We start from the raw sequence: 24,351 nt of genomic DNA, 5'->3' as shown, positions 1-24,351 counted from the left end.
CTGGGGGCTGATCTTTTCTTTCCTTTTCTTCATGTGAACTGTTTTCCCTCAACCTCAGTTCTGACCTCCTGTAATCGAACTAAGGTTAGACTACATTTATGGAAAGTAAGAAGCTCTTGAATTTTCCTTTCAGTCTCTGGAAAGTTGGGAGCATTTATGACTATTTTACAATGGTCAGAAATCCAGCTTATGAAATACTATTGTTTTCCCTTTTATCAAAACATCACAGAGTCATATGGGGGTTTTTTGATTCTGAATTTTTTTTTAAAGACTTGTTTTCCTGGCCGGGCGAGGTGGCTCACGCCTGTAATCCTAGCACTCTGGGAGGCCGAGGCGGGTGGATCGCTCAAGGTCAGGAGTTCGAGACCAGCCTGAGCAAGAGCAAGACCCCGTCTCTACTAAAAATAGAAAGAAATTATCTGGCCAACTAAAAATATATATAGAAAAAATTAGCCGGGCGTGGTGGCGCATGCCTGTAGTCCCAGCTACTCGGGAGGCTGAGGCAGTAGGATCGCTTAAGCCCAGGAGTTTGAGGTTGCTGTGAGCTAGGCTGATGCCACAGCACTCACTCTAGCCAGGGCAACAAAGCGACACTCTGTCTCAAAAAAAAAAAAAAAAAAAAAGACTTGTTTTCCCAGCATGGCTGGGCTGTTGCATTTTCTGGTGAAGAAATATTTAGGCTTATTTGGCTTTTCGGGCAGGCGGGGACTTCCCTGGGACAGGAAGCAGAATGAGGAGGCTCAGGCAGGGCAGAAATGGGGGAGGAGGTGACAGGACAGCATCAGCCAAGGACAGGGGTCTGAGCACAGGGAAGCTGGGTAGCTGGTTCAAGGGGCACCTAAGGCTGGGGCCCCTTTCAGATGGGGTGCTTCTCTCCAGGGAAAAGTATTTTCTGTCTCTTTAAAACATCCTCCTCTCCTTTTTGAGGACTAGAGCCTGCATCCCTGCCCCAGGCCAGTGGCTGGGGGAGCAGGGCCGGGCAAGTCTTTTGTTTATTTGTGCAGCAGGAGATGGCCCAGCCTGACCTGGTAAAGGGAGTTCCTGGGCGGAGGTCAGGAGATTGTCTGCAGCAGAGATGGGATGATCAGAATTATTAGCTGTAGCTGACTAGCAATTGCCTGAAGCTGAGAACCCATCCTTTAAAAGCTCTGTATTTCTATGAATGTTCAGGAAATTTGGAATTTTGAGACAAGAAGGCCTACCATTTTTCCTCCTTTGACTTCTCCTTCCTCCTCCCCAAAACTACTTGTCTTCATTCTTCTGATTCAGCCTCATGGACAAGTGCCGAGTTTTCGGTAACAGTATGAAGGGGTGGGGCTTTGGGAAGGTGATCAGGTCATGAGGGCTCCACCTTTACGAAGGGATTAGTGCCCTTATAAAAGAAGCCCAAGGGAGCTTGTTTGTCCCTTCCACCATGTGAGGACACAGCCAGGAGTCACCATCTATGAGGTACCCCTCACCAGACTCCGAATCTGCTGGGGCCTTGACCTTGGGCACCCCAGCCTCCAGGACTGCAAACTATAAATTTCGGTTGTTTATAAATTCCCAGCCTAAGGTATTCTGTTACAGCAACCCAGATAAACTAAGATGTCATCATTGTCATCATCATTTCCCCCCAGTGAGTAGGCAATTATCCATGGAGTCATGGGTTTTTCTTGCTCAAGAAAGGTTTTGTCATGAGAAAGTTTCATGCTGCTAGTAAAATAGTGGCTTGCTAAAGGCAAAGAAGGAAGGCTCTTCAATTTCCCTGAAATCTGAGGAACTTTAGGTTTGTGATTTGTCTTTGAAGCACAGTTAACATTGACACATATATGTCAGATGGGTTTCAAGTTCAGCCACTGACTTTGCCATGGTGCCCCCTGACCTCATGCTTCCCATCTCATTATTATTTTATTCTGTTAATTTAATTGTGGTAAAATATACACAACATAAAATGTATCCTCTTAGCCATGTTTAAGTGTACAGTTTAGGCGTGTTAAGTACATTCACATTGTTGCAGGACATCACCATTTATATTTTGAATGTTATCTTGTAGGATCTTGGGGATACAAATTTGTCATTTCTCACTAAGGCTCCACCATCATCAACCCCTGGTGTTTCCTCCGGGAGTCAAGTGGAATGAGCAGCCTCTGAATATTTCAGCCTGGGGCGGATCACATCTGGGGACTTTAGGTCACGCTGGGGCCAGGCTGAGGCTGCCCCCTGCTCAGCAGCACAGGAGAGGACGGTTGCGTGGGTTTCACCCACAACCCAGCAGGAATCTCCCCGGGCAGAGCAGGCCATCATCACGCTCTTGTCCTCTCAGACACCTCGCTACCCAGAGAGAGCAGGTCCAATAGGGTGGCATGACCTCCTGGAACTCAGGTGGGACGACTCCAGCCGGGAGGCAAATCGCTGAAAAGATGGGGTCTGTCTCAGAGGATACAGTGTATGTGCTGGGGGGCAGCGGGTGCGGGTGGCCTGGCAGGGGCCCCAGGCAGGCAGGCTGTCCAGGCACAGGCAAGCGGGGGAGTCGCCTTCCCAGCCACTCGTGGGTAGGGGATCTGTTAATAATTCCCCCTTGCTGGTGTATCAACATCCAACTTCTTGTTCAAATATTAAATCGTAACGTCCTCCGTCAGTGGGCCTGGGACTGAGGGTAGGGGGGCAATTTGGGGCTTTGTTCCTGGAAGTCTGGTTTCGTGGTTCACTTGTTCCTATGTCTCTGCTTGTCCTAACTTGGACCCCCCCCAGTGCGAGGCATGCTGGGAATTCCGCTGTGAGGCTGGGGTCTGGGCGGGCCCAGGCTCGGCACCGACCACAGGCCCGCACGCAGGTGTGGGCTGCGCTACTGCGGGCGGGCGGGCGGGGAGGCGCAGCCACTTCCCGGGGGTGGGGGGATCACAGCAGCCGGAGGAGGCCAAGGTGGTGGGAGAGACGTGAGCTCAGAGGGAAGACGGTCCCCACAGCCGGAGTCCATCACCTGATGCTGGAACCCAGGCCCAGCTCCCACCAGCTTCCAGGAGAGAAACAGGATCAGAGAGGAGGCTGCCGGCTGCCAGAAACGACTGAGAGTGGCTGAAACTATGAGGGGACTCACTCTCTCACGTGATATGTTGGTTAAGGAACCCCGTAGGCTGTTGTAACAAAAGGACCCCAGAATAGAGTGGCTGAAATAGGCAGGAGATTGTTTCTGTCTCACATCACAGTCCCAAGGTAAGTGCCCCAGGGCCAATGGGGCCACCCTGCCATCCACAAAGTGTGCTCTAAAAAGTGCTGCAGTTGCTGCAATGTTCCAGCCAGGGGAAGGCAGGGAAGAGTGTGCCCAAGGCAAATGCCTGTACAGAGATAGGCCAGAAGTTGTACACATCACTCTGCTCACATCCCCCTGGCCTGGGCTTAGTCACACGGCCGCTCGAGGCTGTGTGTCCTGCTAGAACTCAGTATGTTCTAAGAGGATCAACAGAAGACTGGACACTAGAGACAGTCAACGGCAGCTGCCACACACCGCAAGGAGTCTGGTGCCAGCAGGGTTGGTTAATTCAGCAGCTGGTTAGCATTTTCCTGTCTTCAAGGATCCAGAGCATTGACTTTTGGTCTCAGGTTTGTCCCCTCATGACCTCAAGATGCTACCATTGTTCCAAGCATCACACCCTCATGCAAAAGGCAGAGAAGAAACGTTCCTCCCTTGTGTCTATGAAAATGCTCTCAGAACCCCGCCTTGCCAGCTGATTCCCCTAACTCTCATTGGCCAGAATGACAAACATGCCCCTTTCCACTCTGATTACTAGCAAAGGGAGCGGACTGCACTGGCTTAGAGCAATTGAGATTCACCCCCAGGGCCTGGGGAGGGCCCCACTTCCTCTACAGCCCAAGGCTACCTGAGAGCTGAACAAAACTGGGGTTCCTCTGGCTATTGGTATCAAGTCAACAGCGTCCTCCTGGCACTTCCTGCCTACCTGCTCCGCCCCAAGCCAAGCTGCAGACATTTATGCACACGATTTCATTCATCCCGTCCCTGAGAGGTCAAGGCCATCTGCATCTTACAGATGAGGAAACTGAGACTCAGCGAGATCAGGGGACTTGCCTAAGGTCACACAGCCACAACCTGGGCAGAGCTGCGGTTCCACCCCAGTGGAAGTCAGTCCTGGGACGAGTCCTTCTCAATTCTAAGACCGGCACAATCAGACCTTATGAAATGTTTCATGATGATGTGAACGGTGGAGCATTTTTGTAGAGACACGAGTTTTATTCTACATTGAAACTGAATATACCTCTCACAGTACCTCAATGCTCTTTGGAAAACTAATCTTTTATGTTGCTTTACTAGAGCTGGTCCCTTCTGGGCCCTTAGCTCTGCATGGACCAAAAGGAAATTCTTGAGCCCCCCACAGAGCCACCTGGATGCCCCTGTGGGAGGCTGAGCCCAACCCCAGGAATGACCTGAGAGGGACTTGACCTTTGAGGGGACAGGCCAACAGTCCAACGATCATGGATGCCTGGGAGCCGTGGGGCTGGAGGGGCAGTCAGCGAAGGCTTCCTGGAGGGGGCATCGGCCCTGTGGGAGGGAACAGGGGGAAGGTGTTGAAGACGGGTGGGAAGGGCAGTGCAGGCAGCTTGGCAAAAACATAAGGACTAACAACACACTGCTGTGCGCATGGGGAGGGGAGCCGAGAGTATGCAGTTTAGTGTGGATGTTCAAGGCTATAGAGGGAAGTGGAGCCAGATCATGGAAGGCCTTGAATGCTGGGCCCAGACTTTGTTCCATAGGCAACAGGGAGCCAGAGAAGAGCTTAGGGTGAAGGGGGCCAAGTGTGTGTTTCATCTCTGTAGCCGGCACATAGTAGGCACTCACTCTACAATGTCACAGCGTGTGACTAATTAAACAACGCTCGACTCTAAAGGGCATCTCGCTTGTGTAAATATAGTTACAGATATTAATATTATACTTATTATTAAAGTAAAGCCTGCTCATTCTAAAAAAAAATTTTAAAGAGGTGAAATGATGTTGTGGTTGGAGAAATAATTGACTTGCAATCCATTGTTTTCACAAAAACATCACTGTTCTTGAATACCCGTAGAGCCAGGGAGCTCACCTCCTCACCAGGCTGCCCGAGAGGGTTTTGCGGGCAGAATTCAGAGGGCGCCAAAGAGCAGCCTGCTGAGCCCCAGTGTCTCTGGGGGGAGGGCTTCTCCAGCCTGTGGCAGCTTCTACGATGCCAACCGGCTGAGGCCTCTCCTGGGATCTTGGCCAGGCATCCCGGGTGAGGCCGGAGGGACCCCACAGGACCTCATGCCTCCCTCACGGGGACCCCTCCGAGGACTGGCGGCAGCTTGCCCCTGCCCTGGCGGTGGGCTCCTTGGTGTCCTCGTTTGGCCCCATTTAGGTTAAAACATTCAGGCTTATTATGGGGTGGGGGTGAGAGTGCTGCTGTGACCCAACCTAGGTGTTTGTGAGCCGTGGAAAATGAGGTGGGAAAAGCAGCTCCTCCCGCCCCCACCACAGTGGCAGCCAGTCCTGTCCCGTCCCCAGGACACGTGGGGCTGCGACCAGGTCCTGAGCCCTTCCATTGCAGGCAGGTTGCATGACCTTGGCGAAGTCCCCACCAGCCCGTCCCAGCTGCTTCCCCATCAGAGCAGAGCTGACAAAGGCTGTGTGCATGAATGTGAGGCACCAACCACAAAGCACTAGCTGTCAGCGGGTCACTTTTATCATATTTATTATTCTCATATGTTTATAATGGGTGAGGTCTTTAAAATGCTTCTCCTGAGCCAAAAGAGCCTCCATGTCCCCACGCCCACGGGGGTGGGCAGCCGACCCGTGTCCCTCTTGCAGCATCTCTGGAAAGCAGAAAGGACGGGGGGCGGGGCAGGAGGGGACTCCCTGCAAAGAGCTCCCAGCCAGCTCTGGCCGCCTCTGCCCCTGCCCACCCCCTCCGAAAACCTGCCTACCCCTGGGCCCTGGGGCTGGGTTTGTGCCGCCCTCCCACCAGCTGCCTCCTCCCCTCCCTCCTGTCTCCTTTGCACGGGCTGCTCCAAGCTCCCCTCAGTGGCACCTCCGCCCCAGGGCCTGGCTTCACCTGGTGCACCATGGGGAGGTGCTCTGGGTCCACTCTTGCCTGTCATCTAGAAGGCCTGGGACACTCACCGAGCTCACTCCAGCTGGCTCTGGAGCTACTTGTGGGCACTGGCCCGAGACAGGGCACTGGCCCACGGGTGTTCCACAGCCTCCCCGGCTTGAAAGGGCTGTCCCCAGGGCCTGCTGTGGTGCTCCAGCAGCAACTCAACAGCCTGGCCGGGCCAGCGGCCCCAGCTCACACCTCCCTGTCCCAGGCCCTGCCACCTCGCCCCAAAGGGAAGGAGGCCGAGCACCCCTTTCCATCAGGAGTGCATGGGGCGGGGGCCTGGTGAGCCCCTCACAGGTACATCTTCATGGCCTCGTGGGTCGTGGGGCAGTAGCGGGCGTGGAGCTGGGCCAGCAGCACCCTGGACGTGGCCTCGAAGCGCGTGCCCTGGCTCTTCTTGTTCCACACGTGCACGGCGTAGGTGGCGTTGAGCAGCCGGGCCAGCTCCTCGGGGCTGATGTCCTCAAAGTACTTCTTCCAGTTCTGCCAGGGGATGGGGTAGAAGGCCTCGGGGGGCAGGGTGGTGACGCCGCGGCAGGAGCGGCTCTCACTCAGGCTGCGGACCGAGCACCACTTCTTGAAGACGCGTGTGAGCAGCTGCGGGCCCTGGTGGCCCCAGATCCAGCCGTTGTAGCGGGCCACGAAGTCCCGCATGCACAGCGCCATGAATGCGTGCCGGCGCTCGAAGGCCAGGAAGGCACCGTTGAGGACATAGCGGGACTGGGTGCCCAGCACGTTGGTCAGGTTCCTCAGGCTCTTGAGGACGATGAAGTCAGTGTCCAGGTAGATGCCCCCGAACTTCCACATGAGTGCGATCCGGCAGGCGTCCGAGAGCACAGGCAGCAGGTAGGGCTCCCACCGCGCCCGTGCGGCCGCGTACCAGGCCGCCAGCGGTGTGTCCCAGAACAGCTCCTCCAGGTCCAGCGGGAGCATCTGGACGTTAGGGAAGCAGCCCAGAAGTGAGAGGCCCAGGTGCCGGGGCAGGGAGGCGTTGCCGCCGGGCAGCCCCTTCATGAGGACTGTCACCTGGGACTCAGGGTGAGTCCTGGCGGCCGACTCCACTGAGCACATGAACAGAAAGTTGGGGTTGGTCCGGTCCGAAGTCTCTAGGAAAAAGATGTTGCCTGGAGCGGACGTGCTGGAGGGTGGGGTGGGGGGTGCCAAGGCGGGGCAGGGGATGTCTACAGGCAGGTTATAGAGTTGCCCTTGGTCCTTGGGCTCTCCCACAATGTGCCAGTAGATCATGATGGAGACAAAAAACGTGAACTTGAAGCCGATGATGAACAGGGTGCAGACCCGCTGCCTCGGGGCGCCCTGCAGCAGCCACAGCAGGAGATCGGGGGCCTTGAACATGGTCTTCCAGATCTCACCAGGAGCCTCCAGCGGGAACTGGCTGGTCTGCAAGAGAGGGGCATCACCATTTAGGCAGGCTGGTGGCATTCCCAACCCACAAGAAAAATGCTTCCCCTGAAATCAGCTGGAGCCCACAGGCTCCAGGGCCAGATGGGCCTGGGCTTGAATCCCGGCCCGCCAGCTGCTCACCTGTAAAACGGGGGCACAATGGCCATGGACTGAGGTCTGAGCAGGGACACTCTTGCCCTCTGAAGCACACCTGTGAGCTCCCAAAGGACTGTCAGAAGCGAAGGCTTTGCCACGTGGTACATAGGGCATTCTCCCTGGCGAGGCCCGGCCCCTCCACCTGTTGGGGCTGGCAGCCTGGGATTTGAGGCCCAGCTCATGCACCCCTCAGCTCCACGAACCAGGCCTGGGTTCATCCGAAGGCAGACTGCTAAGCAGCCTTGATGACTGCCAGCTTGAAGCCCAGGGCTCTGGCAGGCCTGGGCGCTGGCTCGCTAGGGCTGGCACAGATAGCCATGCATAACAGGATGCTCGCTCCAGGCATGTGGGATGTGGCTGCATCCCAAAGCCCTTTCCCCAGAGGTGACAGGGTTGCTTGGCCCCCCGGCGGCCCCAGCCTGGGCTCTGGGCTGTGTAGACACAGGTCTGGAGTGGAAAAGGGACAGGGAGGTTATGCTGCAGTGCATGACCTGACCAGTACTATTGCCCCCGGACCCTCACTCTCGCCCGGCGATGTCCACTTGGCCAGTAACCAGGAACACACCCAGGTGCCCCCCACCCCCGAGTGGCTGGGGGAACAGGAGAGGCGTGGGCCGTGCTCCTGGGTGTGGGGCTGTGTGACCTGGGGCAGGCCACAAAGCTCTCTGCGCCTCAGCCTTCCCGCCTGCAGGACAGGAACACTGGAACCCACCAGGGGTTACAGTTTCACAGGTGCAGTAAGCACTGGCCGTCCATCCTGTACGTGCCAGGTGACTCTCTAAGAATTTCACACACGTGAACTTGTTAACCCCCCCCCTCTGTGGGGTGGCGATCACCATGCCCCGCCCTACCAACAAGCAAACGCAGGCCCAGAGAAGTTCCGTGCCTCGTGCAGAGTCCCACAGCAAGTGTCAAGGCAGGGGTGAGAACTCAGGCCACCCGGCTCGGGTCTCTGCTCTCACCACCGCGCCACCCTGCCTGGAGCAAGGGCACTGCCAATGCACCTGGTGGGCGGGAGGATCTCAGGGCACCTTGACCTGAGCTATTAATAGTGATCCTGCCGCCACTCACTCAGTGCCTTCTACATGTCACACCCACTCCGCCCTCAGCTCTCCCAGGGGCAGCTGCATCATTTCTATTTTAGGGGCCTGGAAACTTGGACAGAAAGGTTGAGGGCCTGGGTGCGGCTAAGGGGAGCAGGGGTCAACCCCCTCGCAGTCTCATCCACAGCCCGAGGGCGGTGCCAGGAGCCTGGGGCTCCAGCAATGGGGCCGGGCCCCTCCCTGGGGCAAGGGCAGGGAACACTGAAGACAGCAACCGACCAGCCCGGGCCGCCCATCGCGGACAGGATGGGACCCCCTGGAGACAGGCAGGGACCGCAGGCCTCCTGGAGACACGTGCTGGCTCAGCAGCCAGACTTCTCCGCCAGCGTGAACACGGCCCGTCCCCCCGCTGGCAGCGCCGGCAGATCCATCTGCAAAAGACGGCGAGAAGAAAGAGTGAGGCGGGCCGCTGGCTCTCAGGGGCCTCGTCCCTCTGGCCACACAGGCTGGCCGGGCCTGGGCTCACTTGTTCACTGACTCATTCACTCACTCGGCCCCTCAGGGAACCCTCAGGAACGGTGGGCCCTGCACCGGCCAGGGGAGGAACGCTCAGGCTGGTGGGGGCCATCTGGAAGCAGACAAGGACAATACCATCCACGAGGACTCCCCGGTGGCTTCCTGGGGGAAGTGGCACTTGGTCTAGTGCCAGGGGTAAGAGGAGAGAGAGTCAGATGGAGGCGGCGGCAGCTCTGGACCTCCGCAAGCACTGCGGGCGCAAGTGTCCCGTGCGGGTCTGCACCGTCTCTCCGGTGCCCAGCGGAGCACACCCAGCGGGAACACAGCAACCGTCCACGGCCAGCCCACGCGCTGGCTGCCCGCTCCGCAGCCAGGGGGACACTTTAAAAACACAAGTCACCCACATCACTCCTCTGCTCAGACACTGAGTGATGGTGGAGGCCCAGGTCCCAGGCCTGGAGTGTCCCGCACACCCTGACCCTGTGTCCCACACCTCTCCCCGCTGCCTCTGTCCCGGCCACACCTGCCTCCTGGCTCTTTCCCGGACCTCACGCTGCCCCTGGGCATGTCCCTCCCTCAGGTCTTCACTCAAAATCACCTTCCCACTGGGGCCTTCCCCGGTCCCCACAGATTTTCAACCCCTCCATCCCTTCTTGCCCCTCTCCAGGGTCCTCTCCCCAGCACCAATTCTTACTGCACATTTTACCCATCGTTTGGGTTATCTGCTTGGAAAATCCCGTAAGGATAGGTATGTTTTGTGAGTTTTGTTTTGTTCAGCATCTGGAACCGCAGAACAGCGCCCGGCTCTCGGTACGTGGTGGATACGTAGTGACCGAGTGAGCCAGCGAATGATCCGCGAGGCAGGAACGAGTCCACAAGTGAGCGAGTCAGGAAGTGACCCGTGAGGGGAGTCGATGAACGAGCAGGTCACTGAGCCAGAGAGAAGCTGGGGTCACAGCTGGAGGCTGCCTGGGATCTGCAGCAGGGTCCGCAGCACAGAGCTGTGATGTAACCAAGAGTCTGTGTCCCCTGCCCTGTCTTTCTCCTGCAGGGACAGGGGCTATTTTGGTCCTGAGTATCTTTAACCCAATGTGGACCACACTGACGCGTGGACAGTTGGACGGCTGGTCAGCTGTGGGGCGAGCCCCTGGCTGCTTCAGGGGCCCGTAGCGCTGGGGTGAGCTGCCGTGGGGTGGGGTGGGGTGGGGTCTGGGCCCAGTGAGGGGCAGGATGTGCCACCCAAACCACGCCAGACCACAGGTGGGGGTGCCAGACTCGGGCCGCGCCATATTTGGTGTTGGAGCCCAAGAACCAGGAATAGAAACTGTGTCTGGGGCCAAGCTGGCCAGAGCCCAATACCCGTGTGACCTCAGGCCCAAAGCATGCTCCTGGGCCCCTGGGTGGGCCTCGCAGCTGCAGCCCAAGTCCGGGGCTGTCAGCTGAGCCTGGCACGTCTCTGCTGCTTTCTCCTGCCTGCAGCTCGCCCCTTCCCGCCCTGTAGCGGGGGACATTCCCAGTTAGCGGTCGCTCTGCTGCTCCAGCCCGTTGCCAGAATGGAAGTGAGGGCTGAAGACAAGTTCATGGCAGTGGAGACAGAGGGCCCAAGGCTGGACCAGACCCCTGCTGGCCAGGCCCTTGTGCCTAGAAAAGGCTCCCAACCTGCTGCCCGTCACCTGGTCGTGGCCTGTAGCCCCAGCTGCCCCCACACTGGGGAGAGGCCCCTCTGGCTCTCTCTGGGTTCCCGAGTTCAGCACTGGCCGACCATGACTCAACAAAACAGAGTCATGGGAGTGGTCAGCCCGGGTCCCCACTGAGCCCACCTCCAGGCTGGGTGCTGACTGAGCGGCTCCCAGAGGCCCGAGCTGGGCTCTTGCAGATTCAGATGTTCTGATGGGGACACACAGAGGGCCCAAGAGGCCAAGGGACGCAGGCAAGGTCTCACAGAAGTGCCAGGGTGGAGTCAGGGCAGGACCCCAGGCCTCCCGCCCCTCTGCAGGCAGGGCCTGCACCTTGGAGGCCTCCCGGCAGGATGCACAAACCTCAACAGCTTCCTCCCAGAACAGAGCAGACGCAGAGGGGACCAGACCTTGCTCAAGCTCCCGCATTAGCTTCCTGCAGCTGCCAAACAGATAACCACAAACCCAGTGTCTCAACACAGACGTTTATTGTCTCGCAGTTCTGGAGGGCAGAAGCCCACAATCAAGGTGTCGGTAGGTCCACACTGCCGCTCAGCCTCTAGAGGAAGATCGTTCCATGCCTCTTCTAGCGCCTGGTGGCTCCAGGCACTGCTGGGCTGTGGCCACATCACCCCAATCTCTGCCTCCATCTTTGTGTGGCCTTCTACACGGGTCTTCTCTTCCGTCTCTTCTGAGGACGCTTGTCATTGGATTTACAGGTAATCTGGGATGATTTGCTCATCTCAGATCCTTAACTTAATAACATCTACCAAAAACAAAAAACCCACCAAAAAACCCCACGAACATCTACAAAGACTCTAGCCAAATGAGGTCACAGTCATAGGTTCCAGGGTTAGGACAGGGACGTTATGTTCTTCCTCTTTTTTTTTTTTTTTTTGAGACAGGGTCTCACTCTGTTGTCCAGGCTGGAGGGCAGTGGTGTCAGCCTCGCTCACAGCAACCTCAGACGCATGGGCTCAAGCAATCCTCCTGCCTCAGCCTCCCGATCAGCTGGGATTGCAGGCGCACCCGACCACGCTCGGCTAATTTTTTCATTTTTTGTGGCGATAGGGGTTTCGCCATGTTACTCAGGCTACGTTATCATTTTTTGAGGCCACCGTTCACCCCACTACAATTCCCTTCCCTTTCTATGTTTCTGCCTTGGAGCCTCAGGGCACCTTGTGAAGAAGGGAGCTCGGTTCTCAAGTCACAGAGGAGGAAACCAAGGTTCAGGGGAGTGGAGTGACTAAGCCAAAGTCACAAAGAAGGTCAGAAACAGCTGGGATTAGAACCGGGTCTCACGCCCTGTGCACAGATGTCTTGCAGTCTCGGCTTCAGGGGTCCCCTCCTCAGAAGGGCCTTCCCTGGCCACTTGGCATAGTGGCCTCCCCTCCCCATCACTCTTGGTCACATCACCCGGAGTTTCCTTCGGCAGCCTGGTGAGACACGGAGAGCCACGCTGGGTCCCCGTGGGGGCGAGGGATGCAGGGCCAGGCAGAGGGAGGCTGGGCTACAAGGCAGCCGCAACCAAGGCCTCAGCCCATCCCACAGGAGCTCTGGAGCTGGGGGGCCTTCAGAGACGCTTGTTCCAAATCGGGACGTGGGGCTGTGATGGTTAATTTTACGTGTCAGCCTGACTGGGCCACAGGGGCGCCGGGACTACACATTATTCCTGGGCGTGAATGGGAGGGTGAATCCAGTTAAGCAGCTGGGTCCTCCCCCAACGTGGGGGCCTGAGTAGAACAACAGGCGGGGGACGGATGAGCTCGCCCCCCTCTGCCTGGCTGTGGGGCTGGGACATCTCTCACCTTCTCATCTACCGATTCTGTTCCTCTGACACAGAGACCTTTACCAACACCGACCCACATGGGTAACTGGACACGGGCCGCTCCTGGGCAGGGGGCGCGACCTTGCCTCCTTAGGGAGCGGGGGCTCCCGCGCTCCATGGGGGGGTCAGATGGAACCAGCGTGTCCAGCACAGCCCTCGTCCCTCTGGGAACGGTGGTCTGTTTTTCAGTCTCCGAGTCCTAAGGGGCAGGCGCTGCTCTGTCTCCCTCATCCTCCCTGCGGGGCTTGCACGGCCGCAGTCAGTAAGAGCCCCGCAAACACCGCTGATGAGGGATAACTCGGGGACAGCCAGGAGCTGTGTCTGTTCAGGAGTCACAGAACATCCCCAGCTGGAGACAACCTGGTCTAACCTCTCACTCTAGAGCGGGGAAACTGAGGCTCAGAGAGGGGAGTGGGGCTCTAAACCACACAGAGAATCAGCAGCAAAGGCAGGACTTAACCAGCACATGGATGACCAGATGTCGGGGACAGCAGCAGAGGGGGCCCCCTCTCCGAATCCGAAGGCATACCCCAAGCTGAGAGAAAGGAGAGCCTGAAAGTTAACGACTGAAACTTCTGATGACTTCAATCAATCCATCAATAAATATCTCACCCTCTCCTGGTGTCTTCTTCCTACTTACTTCCCCCAGGGCCCCTGCCCCTGCCTACCTCTCTCTCTCCTGCCCCTGCAGGTTGGGGTCTCTCTCCTTCCGCCTCCCCACTAGCAGACACGGGGATGCTGCTCTTAGTCCCTGACCCCTCGACATCACACCAGGGCAGGCTGCAAGGGAAGGAGACACAGAGAGACGGGGCCAGGGGTCAGGCTGGCAAGACCAAAGGGACCCGGATGGGCAGCTGCTGTCAAGGACTTGGGCCCCCACCCCAAGGATCCAACTCCTCACCCCCTAATGCCAGGAAGGAAACCTGGACTCACTGGGACTGGGAGGCTCAGGGCTGGGGACACGGTAGGTGACACAGGGTCAGGAGGCTTCACGCAGACAGTGGAGGCAGGCGAGCCTGCTGCATTCTTTCTCGTGGTGAGGACACCCCTAGTGGAGCCAGGAGGTCCTGGCCCAAACAGCTGGGGTCAGCACCCTGTCTGGGGTTCGGCCTGACCCCTCAGTGAGGGCTGACGCTATTACTCAGCCAGTCCCAGCCCCTGCTCCCCTGTTTAACTTTCAGAAAAGTTAAGTGACTCTTCCGAGGGGCTGCAGTGGCACTGGGCTGGAGTGTGTGTCCACAGTGGGTCTGTTGGCCACAGCGTCCCTGCTCCGCCATGTGACGGTGCTGACTCGAGTGTGCTGCCCTGCTCCGTGTGTGTGCGTGGTGTCCCCTCCAGACCGTGAACACCTCGAGGGCAGAGTCCAGCCCAGCCTAGGGGCTCAGGCACTGTGTGTTGAATAAGTAACGAGAAAGTGTTTTGAAACCTCTGCCATCAACTAATCAGGAGGCAAAAAACCCCACAGAACCAGACTCGGAAAGTGCTGAACCTGAACCATGCAGCTGTCCTTGGCCCAGGCTCAGTAGCAAGTCTGGGAAGCCCACCTTGTTGTGTGACCTTAGGCAAGTCACTTTCCCTTTCTGGGCTTCAGATTCCTTTCCGCACAATGGGGAGAGCAGGACTAACCAATGTTCTAACCTTGGGCATGTGCTGCCCAGCTGCACTTGGTAAGTTCACCTGAGCAGACACCAAGCCTCAAAGAACTTTGAGGTATCTGGGGAAGGAGGTCCCAGTGCCAGGAAATAGCATAGAGTACAGAATTCAAATCCAGGTCCCTGCTCATAGCTCTGGACCTGCCACGAATTGGCGATTGTGACCTGGAACTCATCTCCGTCCCTCCCTGTGCCTTAACTGCTTGTCTATAAAAATGACGGAGGGGTGCGTTCAGATCTTAGAAACTCAGACCCTCCATGGTGTGGAAAATCAATACCCAGAGCTTCCAAACCCTGCTTGGAGGGTCCACTGTCCCAACCCACCCCTTACTTCCCCACAATCTTTCAGGGCACAAATAAATATATTATTTGTACCTAGAAGTAAGAGGGACGGTTATTAGAAAAAAGTGATCATCAAAGGAAGGACTGTTTTCAGAGCAGAGGTTACAAAATGTTCTTCCTCCAAAGCCTTTAAGGTGTTCTTAAGCAGGCAGGTGCTTGCTCTTTGGGAGAATATGACAAATAGAAAAATTAGGGAGGTGACGACCTCTTTTCCAATAGGAATAAGGCAGCAGCATAGTTCTGAATCTTCCCTCCTCTCCTGAATCATACAGAGGAACAAAGAGAAGAAAAAACAAATAAACAGCTACAGCTTTAGGGAAACTGGGGCAGAGAAAACCCACAAACCTCCAACTACATGCAGGTCGTTGGCAGCAGATGTGGGCGTGAGGTGGGGGAGAATGGGTGCAGGGGTGCTCAGCAGTGGAAGACCCCAGAAAGCACCACTTCCTAAAAGAAAGGGGGTACAAGGCAGAAGCTGTGGCGGGAATGAACAAGGAGGGCTCGTGGCTGGAGGCAGGTGGTCTCTTGAACCAGGTTAGGCTCTGAGAGGCAAAAGAGGAGCGGACACAGAGAAGGGCCGCAGTTTAAAGGCACAACCCATTACCATAGCAACAAAGGAGGGAACTTTTCAGCAGAGAAATCTAGAACTATCCTGGCCTCTCTCCCAATTTCCACCAAAACTCCTATTAACTGCTACTCCAGGAAAATTCAAGTAATTTCAATATGGAAAAAAACTGAAAGGAATAAAAAACAAGTGTGTGGGGCCAGGTGCAGTGGTTCACGCTTATAATCCTAGCACTGAGAGGCCAATGTGGGAGGATCGCTTGAGGTCAGGAGTTCCAGACCAGTCTGAGCAAGAGTGAGACTCCATCTCTACTAAAAATAGAAAAAATTAGCTGGGCAACTAAAAATAGAAACAAAAAATTAGCTGGATGTGGTGGCGGGTGCCTGTAGTCCCAGATGTTTGGGAGGCTGAGGCAGGAGGATCGCTTGAGCCCAGGAGTTTGAGGTTGCTGTGAGCTATGATGGTGCTACTACACTCTAGCCCGGGCCACAGAGTGAGACTCTGTCTTGAAAAAAGAAAAGAAAAGAAAAAGAGTGTGGGTGCTGTAGCATTTCTTAAAAGAGTGCTTTACTATTTTTTTTTTTTTTTTTTTTGAGACAGAGTGTCACTCTGTTGCCCGGGCTAGAATGCCATGGCGTCAGCCTGACTCACAGCAACCTCAAACTCCTGGGCTCAAGTGATCCTCCTGCCTCAGCCTCCCGAGTAGCTGGGACTACAGGCATGCGCCACCATGCCCGGCTAATTTTTTCTATTTTTAGTAGAGACAGCTCTTGCTCAGGCTGGTCTCGAACTCCTGACCTCAAGCAATCTTCCCACCTCAGCCTCCCAGAGTGCTGGGATTATAGGCTTGAGCCACCGCTCCCGGCCTTCTCCGGGTTGTCCTGTCATTGCAAGAGTAGGCAATGGTCACTGTCACAGACACTTGCCAGAGCTCCCAGAGCCGTGAGAATGGAAACACTACGCCTCAGAGTCATTCAACACGGCCTCAGCTAAAATGGGGTAGTGAGAAGAGAAAGAGGAGGAAGGAGGAAGAGAAACAAATTAAATTTACTGTCGTTCATAATAGAAACTGTCTAAAAAATGAAGGAACTGGGAGCATTATAAGAAGGTATAAATACAAATGTAACCACCCGAACAAAAATACAAGCCTCCCTACATACCCAAAGGACTGCACTTCTGATACACTTCCTAAAATAGGCGGCACTGTGAAAGAACATGCCTCCCCACACATGCATGCACACAAGAGAGAAAAGAAATCTGCCATACGATAAATGTAAATAGGTTTAACTTACTGATCTTTAAAATGAAAGGATTTTTAGATTAGGTCCCGAGATTAGAAACCCAACTCAGCTGCATTCAAGAGACACACCTCAAGCAAAGTGATGTAGAATGGGCAGAAGAACAAGCAAAGGTTTAAAGGAAATACACACAAAAGCAAAGCTGGGGCCGTAATCTTCATACCAGACACTGAAAATTCATGACTGACACACTACATGAGCCAAACAAGGGCAATTTATAATGCTAAGGGTGTAATTCATAATGCTCCCAATAACATCGCAGCAGTTTCCAGGAAGAAATTACAGGGATACGAAGATAAATAGATCAAAACACATGAATAAGAGATTTTAATTCACCTCTCACAGTCCAAGAATCATTTAAGTAGACAAAACAGAAATACGAATTCAGAAAACCTGAAATAAAATAGTAAGGTACTACAATATTTCAAATTCTCTATCCTAACAATAGGTAATATACTTTCTTTTACAGAGCTGAGATGATGGAACAGTCATGAAAGCTGACCACATTCAGTCTACAAAGAAAATCTCAATAACATCCAAATATGTAAAAAAAAAAAAAAAAAAATTTGGCTGGGTGCAGTGGGTCACGCCTATAATCCTAGCACTCTGGGAGGCCGAGGTGGGAGAATTGCTTGAGCTCAGGCATTTGAGACCCCACCTCTACTAAAAATAGAAAAATTAGGCAGGTGTGGTGGCACACGCCTGTAGTCCCAGCTACTCGGGAGGCTGAGGCAGGAGGATCCCTTGAGCCCAGGAGTTTGAGGTTGCTGTGAGCTAGGCTGACTTTGAGGTTGCTGTGAGCTAGGCTGACGCCACGGCACTCTAGCCCTGGCAACAGAGCGAAACTCTGTCTCGAAAAAAAAAAAACAAAAAAACATTATGATTACAAGGCAATATGACTAGAAATGAATTTAAAAATCAGCAAATGTTAAAAATCTCTCTTCAGCAACTCTTAGATCAAAAAGGAAATACAAACTGAATCTGCAGGATTTCTATTAATAGCAAAGAAAAATAATTAAAACCCCATATATCTACATCTATAGGATACAGCTACAGCAAAACAATCAGAAGAGTATTTGTAGCCTCCAATACATGTAACAAGTAAAACAGAAAGGGTACAAATAAAGTACCAGTCTAAAAATGTTAAAGAACCACAAAATAAACAGGAAGAATATGGAAAGTATTAAGAAAGACTAAAGCAGAAATAAATTAGGAAACAGATAAGCAGTTGAAATAAGAAATAAAGTAAAAAGCCGGCTCTTTATCAAAAAAGCCAATGAAATATACAAACCACTAACTAACCTAATCAAGAACACAGGGTAGGAGAATGGGGAGAAAGCTCCCCATACAAACTGAGAAAAAAAAGCCTAATGGGAAAATAACCACAGAAACATCATTTTTAAATGATAAGATTGTACTTTGCCAATAAAATTTGAAACCTGAATAAAATAATTTCTGGACAAATATAATAAATCAAAACTGATCCCAGAGGAGATAGAGAGTTTACACAGGCCGACTGCCGCCTACTATAAGCCGGCCACCGTCACGAAACAGAAGCACCAGGGTGAGACATTTTTACAGGGGACTCTAGCAAACTCTTAAATAACAGGTAAGTTTTAAACTGTTTTAGCCAGGTGTGGTGGCGCATGCCTGTAGTCCCAGCTACCCAGGAGGCTGAGGCAGGAGGATCACTGGAGTCTAGGAGTTGGAGGTTGCTATGAGCTAGGCTGACGCCATGGTACTCTGGCCTGGGCAGCAGAGTGAGACTTGGTCTCAAAAAAAAAAAAAAAAGCAAAGAGAATTCAGAAATATATTAAAATATCCAAACCAAGTGGGGTTTACTCCAGGAATGCAAGGATGATTCAATATTAGGAAATCATGAATATAATTCATTACATTAATAGATCTAAGGAGAAAAATTGTATGGTTAGCCCTAATGACATTACAAAACACTTAACAGGCCAGGCGCGGTGGCTCACGCCTGTAATCCTAGCACTCTGGGAGGCTGAGGCGGGTGGATTGCTCGAGGTCAGGAGTTACAGACCAGCCTGAGCAAGAGCGAGACCCCGTCTCCACTAAAAGTAGAAACAAATTAGCTGGCCAACTAAAATAAATATAGAAAAAATTAGCTGGGCATGGTGGCGCATGCCTGTAGTCCCAGCTACTCGGGAGGCTGAGGCAGTAGGATCGCTTAAGCCCAGGAGTTTGAGGTTGCTGTGAGCTAGGCTGACGCCACGGCACTCACTCTAGCCAGGGCAACAAAGTGACACTCTGTCTCAAAAAAAAAAAAAAAAACATTTAACAAAATTACATAGATCAACTCAAAAGCCAGGAGCTGACTTCATACTCAGGAGAGAGCTTGAGTACTCAGTTTCACACATGGGTCAGGGAAAAGACAAAAACGTCACCATCGTCACTACTATTATTATACTGGGTGTACTCATCGAAGCTACCTGACAAAAAAAAGAAACTGGAGGTATAAAAATTGAATAGAAATAGTTAAAGCTTTGCTATTTTCATACGTTATGGTATACCTGGAAAAGTCAAGAGAAACTACTGAAAAACTGCAAATATTAAAAGCACATGCACGCACACACTCACGTACAAACAACAGGCAGTTAGAAGATACAAGGAAAGAGAAGACTCCACTTACAATGACAGCCACAATACTTGGAGTTAAACTTAACAAAAGTTTTTCAAAATCCATGTTAGCAAAATTTTAAAGTCCCCACAAAACGCAAAGTAACCTTGAACAAATGGAAAAGATACACGCTGCTTCTGGCTAGAAGACTCAGCTTCACGAAGATGTCCATTTTCTCTAAGCCAATTCATAAATTGCATGTGATTATGGAATTAGACAATTTGATCCTAAAGTCCACATAGAAAAATAAACAAGCAAGAACTGATAGGCAGAACAACAAAGAAAGGACTGGCTGGCCCTTTAGCTATTAAATATCCTATAAAGCGTCCATAATTAAAACAACGTAGTCTCAGCATACGAACAAACAGACTAACGAAGGAAAGGAAACACAGAGATAATATGGTACTTTCACATACAATGAAGGAAGGTAGCATCTCAAATCAGGAGGGTAAATGGGCCTTTTAACGTAAGACGCTGGGCGATGAGGGGGTAGCCATGGGGGGAAATGACACGCCCCAGGATAAACTCCAAATGCAAATAATAAAACCCAGAAAAGTATACAACACAACATGCGTGGATTCATTTGTAACTTTGTTGTAGGGAAGGTTTTCCTAATTATATGTATAATCCAGAAGCCATAAAAGAGAAGATAAATAAATGTGACTACTCAAAAACAACAACCCCCCCCCAAAACCTTTCCCATATCCTCCCCCAAAATACCAACAAGAAAGTCAAAACACAAGTGACAACCTGCAACAACTTATGAGTGCCTCATATCACAAACGGCTAATTTTCCTGATATATAAAGAGTGCCCAGAAATCAGAGAAAAAGACCAACGTCCCAAAGAAAATGAGCAAAGGACAGTTCACACACATGCAGAATATGACCCCTAAACAAGCAAGATTGAATCTTTTTTTTTTTTTTTTGAGACAGAGTCTCACTTTCTTGCCTGGGCTAGAGTGCTGTGGCATCAGCCTAGCTCACAGCAACCTCAAACTCCTGGGCTTGAACGATCCTACTGCCTCAGCCTCCCTGGGTAGCTGGGACTACAGGCACACGCCACCATGCCCGACTAATTTTTTCTATTTTTAGTTGTTTGGCTAATTTCTTTCTATTTTTAGTAGAGATGGGGTCTCGCTCTTGCTCAGGCTGGTCTCGAACTCCTGAGCTCAAGCAATCCTCCTGCCTCAGCCTCCCAGAGTGCTAGGATTACAGGTGTGAGCCAAGATTGGATCTTTTTATAAGTGAGAGAAATCCAAATTGAAACACGAAGATAGCATCTGTCAGCTATCAGATTGGCAAAATTCCAAACACTGACCATATTTCTGCAAGGCTGTGGGAAATGGGCATGCTCTTATGCTGCCAGCAGGAATGCCAAGCAGTGCTGCTCAGTACTGCAGTGCCATTTAACATCTATCAAAATTACACAGGCATTTATCCTTTCAACATGCAATCCCACTCTGAGGATCTATCCTACAGATAAGTGACATTTGTACAATGTCACAGGTTTGTTTGCAATTGCAAAAGATTAGAAACAACCCAAGGTCTTTCTCAAGGAGGCTGATTAAACAATGACACGGGGATACCATGGAAGGAGGACAGAGTCCAAAGCTGCTTTTACTCATGATTACATCCCCAGGGCCCAGCACATAGTAGGTGCTCAATGCACATTTTTTTTTAAAGCAATGAGTAAATGATCCCTGTTCTGCCCACAAAGCCAAGATCAAATATGGTAACTAATCCAGGAGAATGCTGTTTGCAAACTACAAACCATTTGCAGATGCAAATTATAACTGTTAGAAAATGTAATTAATATCTCACCATCTGAGGATACATAATAAAGTCACATGCCTTTGACTCTTCACAGTAAAGTACCTGAGTATGTACCAGTCCCAAGAGCTCCTTTCTTCCTTCCCTGAGGCCATCCCACCCTCCCAGGGTCACTCCTGCTGTTTTGGAGGCGGGACTGAAGATCTGGTTGGCTGGTGCTGGCTTCTCAGGGGCAGGGTGAAATCCTGAAATCCCTTCTCTGTTTTTTTTTTTTTTAGAGACAGGATCTTTCTCTGTTGCCCAGGCTGAAGTTCAGTGGCAGGATCACAGCCTCACTGCAGCCTCCAACTCCTGGGCTCAAGTGATCCTTCGCCTCGGCCTCCCAAAGCCCTGAGACTACAGGCACATACCACTGTGTGCAGCCCCTCCCTGGGTTTTATGCTCAGTTAAAGGAGCAATAAGTCACCATGAATCCAGGCTCCCACACATTCACTCTAGGCACGTGCACAGGCACACACGGGATACCCCGCAGTGCCGAGGTGGCTGGGTGTGGATGAGCTGTCTGTCTTCGTCACTTGCTACCCAGAGACCACAGACATGCAAGTAGCAGGCAAAGCTCCTCATCAGATAAAATTATGCCTAGCAAATGAAATGCCCATAGAAAGGGCATCTAGAAATTTCAGCCTGAATTAGAAGAGTTCTGAGTTCATTCTACTTGAAAGGAAGTCCCCATGTTACTTCACTTTCTCCCTTTTTATTGTACTAAAGGTTAAATATAACGGGCAGCAAGAGAGTGCCTACCCCGCCTTCCCAGCTTCACTAGTACTGGGTGTTCTTATTCTCAATATCGATAATATTTGCTAACTGGATATTGTCTCAGCAAGGGACCTGGTGTCTGCCTTCCACACACTTGCTCTGTGACCTTGGAGTATGACCTCCCTCCCAACTCTGAGCCTCAATTTCTTCATCTGTAAAATAAAGAGCTTGGAAAAGACAATCTCTTAGGACCCTTCTCAAAAGACCTTCCTAATCTGGTCTCCTGGCACTGGTTCTGTCCATTCCGTCAGGAGTAGACATCACTGACCTCTTACGAGTGTCCCCTGCCCCCTGGTGTCGAGGCCAAGGGCACAGACAATGAGGTCAGGAGGGAGGACAATTTGTGCATAAGAGAGTTCCTGCTCAACTGGATGCAAGAAGCCAGCTTGGGAAGAAATGGGGCAAGCTCCTGGCACCTGGATCCTCACTCGCCACATGCCTGGGCACCTGGGTGGTGGCAGGCCCCGCTCCAAGGCCTGGGAGTACACACAGCGGTGAAGAGACAGACTGTCACTGGCTTCATGGGGCTGACATCCTAGAGGGAGAAAATTGACAAGCAAAGAAATACACAGGCTGGGTGTGGTGGCAATACCTGTAGTCCCAGCTACTGTGGAGACTGGGGCAGGAGGATTGCTTGAGGCCAGGAGTTTGAGGTTACAGTGAACTATGACGGTGCCACTGCACTCCAGCCTGGGCAACAGGCCAAGACCCTGCATCTAAAAAAAATTTTTTGTAAATAAAGAAATACGTCAGGTAGTAATATGTGCTATGGAGAAAAATGCAGCAGGGGAGAGGGCTGGGGGGCAGGGGAGAGGGCTGGGGGGCAGGGGCTACTTTGTAATGATGGGTTGGGGAGGGCCCCGCTGGAAAGCGGATGTTTGTGCCGAGACTGGAAGGAAGCAGGAAAGCGGTGGGGCCACCTGGGGAGGTGCGGCTCAGGAAGGAGGGAGACCAGGGGTGCAAAGGCCCCGGGGCGAGTGCACCTGAGTACTGACAGAACAGCAGGGTATGCAGACGGCACCAAAAGAGGAGGCCGGAGACATATGGGGAGTTCAGGCCATGGGGGGCCTTGAGGGCCACTGTGGGACTTGCCTTTTTTTTTTTCCGAGACAGAGTCTCACTCTGTTGCCCAGGCTAGAGTGCCGTGGTCTCAGCCTTGCTCACAGCAACCTCAAACTCCTGGGCTCAAGCGATCCTCCTGCCTCAGCCTCCCGAGTAGCTGGGACTACAGGCATGTGCCACCATGCCCGGCTAATTTTTTTTTCTATATATATTTTTAGCTGTCCAGCTAATTTCTTTCTATTTTCAGTAGAGATGGGGTCTCGCTCTTGCTCAGGCTGGTCTCGAACTCCTGAGGACTTGCCTTTTTGATTGGAATGATTTTGAGCAGGGAGTGTGACAGTGTGACTTAGAGATCTTTAGGATCTGTCTGCTTTGGGGGACTCAACCACTAAACCACTGGAGACAACTGTGGCAGCCCCCCCCCACATGCTGAGGCCCCGTGGGCACTTCCCCATCCCTCTCCCCGCCATTACACCTTCTAGACCAGCCACGCTGACCACCTCCCCTTGGCTCAAGCCCCTTAGGCTCTGGGAGTTGCAGAATTTTACAACATGCTCTCCCCTCTTCCCAAAATGTCCCTCCACCAAGCCCTCCAGGAACCTCCCAACCATAGTAAGAAGAGTGTCCCCTTGCCCGGAATGCAATCTGCACCAGCCACCCAGCCAAGCACTGTTCCTTCGTTACCTCCGTTAGCCTTCATGGTCACCACGATGGCCCCATTTCTTGGATGAAAAAACTGAGCCACAGAGAGGAAAGGTGACTTTGGAGGTGGGATCTGAACCCAGGTGTGTCTGCCTCCAAGTCTCAGATACCCGCTTCCTCCTGGGTCTACCCTGCTCAGGTGAGCAGAGCAGGGCACCTTCGGGGTGGCTGTGGGCTGGGTCCCAGCGCTGTGCACGCTGGCACAGGGTAGAGCTTGTGGTCACCTTCCGCACAGGTGGGAATGTAAGCCTCATCCACAGACGGCCCCCGGCAGGAGGTGGGGGGAGCCGTTGGGAATGACTGACGAATTTGACCTTGAGCATACTGGGAGCGGAGAAGAGCGGGAGCCGCCCACCCCACCTCAGATCGCAAATGACATCAAAATTAGGGAGGACCTGGCCACAGCGAGCACGCCACAGACGTGTGGCAGGTGAAGCAGAACCACCCTCCCACTCTCGATGCCTTTGAAAATGATAAAAACTGGAAAGGAAAACTGACCTGTTCCCTGTTGCCCCAACCCACCATGCTCGGGGAGCACCAAGCTTCTACAACATGCTCTTCCGTCCTCCAAAATGTCCCCCACTCCCTCCCCAGGAAGCTCCTAACCATAATACGTAAGAGTGGCCATTTGCCAAGAATTTACCATAATGCTATCAGGGTTCTGTTTCTGGTTGCAAGAACTGTGAGTGACTTCAGTTCTGTCTGTGGCTTTGAGCACCGTCTGTGTTATTTTCACAGTGGCTGTACAGGAACCTGGGGCCGGAGGCAGGATCCCGTG

At 52.8% G+C, this 24,351-nt stretch overlaps 1 protein-coding gene across 1 annotated transcript; it reads right to left on the bottom strand.

The window, feature by feature from the left end:
* Window positions 1-5,682: 5,682 nt before the first annotated feature.
* A4GALT (alpha 1,4-galactosyltransferase (P blood group)) lies at window positions 5,683-11,840 on the bottom strand. Its single transcript, XM_045554743.1, has 2 exons — window positions 7,647-11,840; window positions 5,683-7,502 (listed from the first exon to the last, which is right to left on the bottom strand). The coding sequence occupies exons 1-2, from the start codon at window positions 7,773-7,775 to the stop codon at window positions 6,396-6,398; spliced, it is 1,236 nt and encodes a 411-aa protein (XP_045410699.1). The 5' UTR covers window positions 7,776-11,840; the 3' UTR covers window positions 5,683-6,395.
* Window positions 11,841-24,351: the final 12,511 nt, after the last annotated feature.

This window comes from Lemur catta, chromosome 6 (assembly GCF_020740605.2).
Source record: "Lemur catta isolate mLemCat1 chromosome 6, mLemCat1.pri, whole genome shotgun sequence".
In the NCBI taxonomy this organism is placed as follows: domain Eukaryota; kingdom Metazoa; phylum Chordata; class Mammalia; order Primates; family Lemuridae; genus Lemur; species Lemur catta.
This window is presented reverse-complemented; position numbering and strand designations above follow the sequence as displayed.

What these genes read in the sequence shown, in the direction of transcription:
- A4GALT (XM_045554743.1), bottom strand. Translation starts at nt 7,775, where the DNA reads ATGCCCTATGTACCACGTGGCAAAGCCTTCGCTTCTGACAGTCCTTTG. An exon ending in ATTGTGCCCCCGTTTTACAG is followed by an intron (nt 7,503 to 7,646) that starts GTGAGCAGCTGG and finishes CCTCTCTTGCAG; the next exon opens with ACCAGCCAGTTCCCGCTGGA.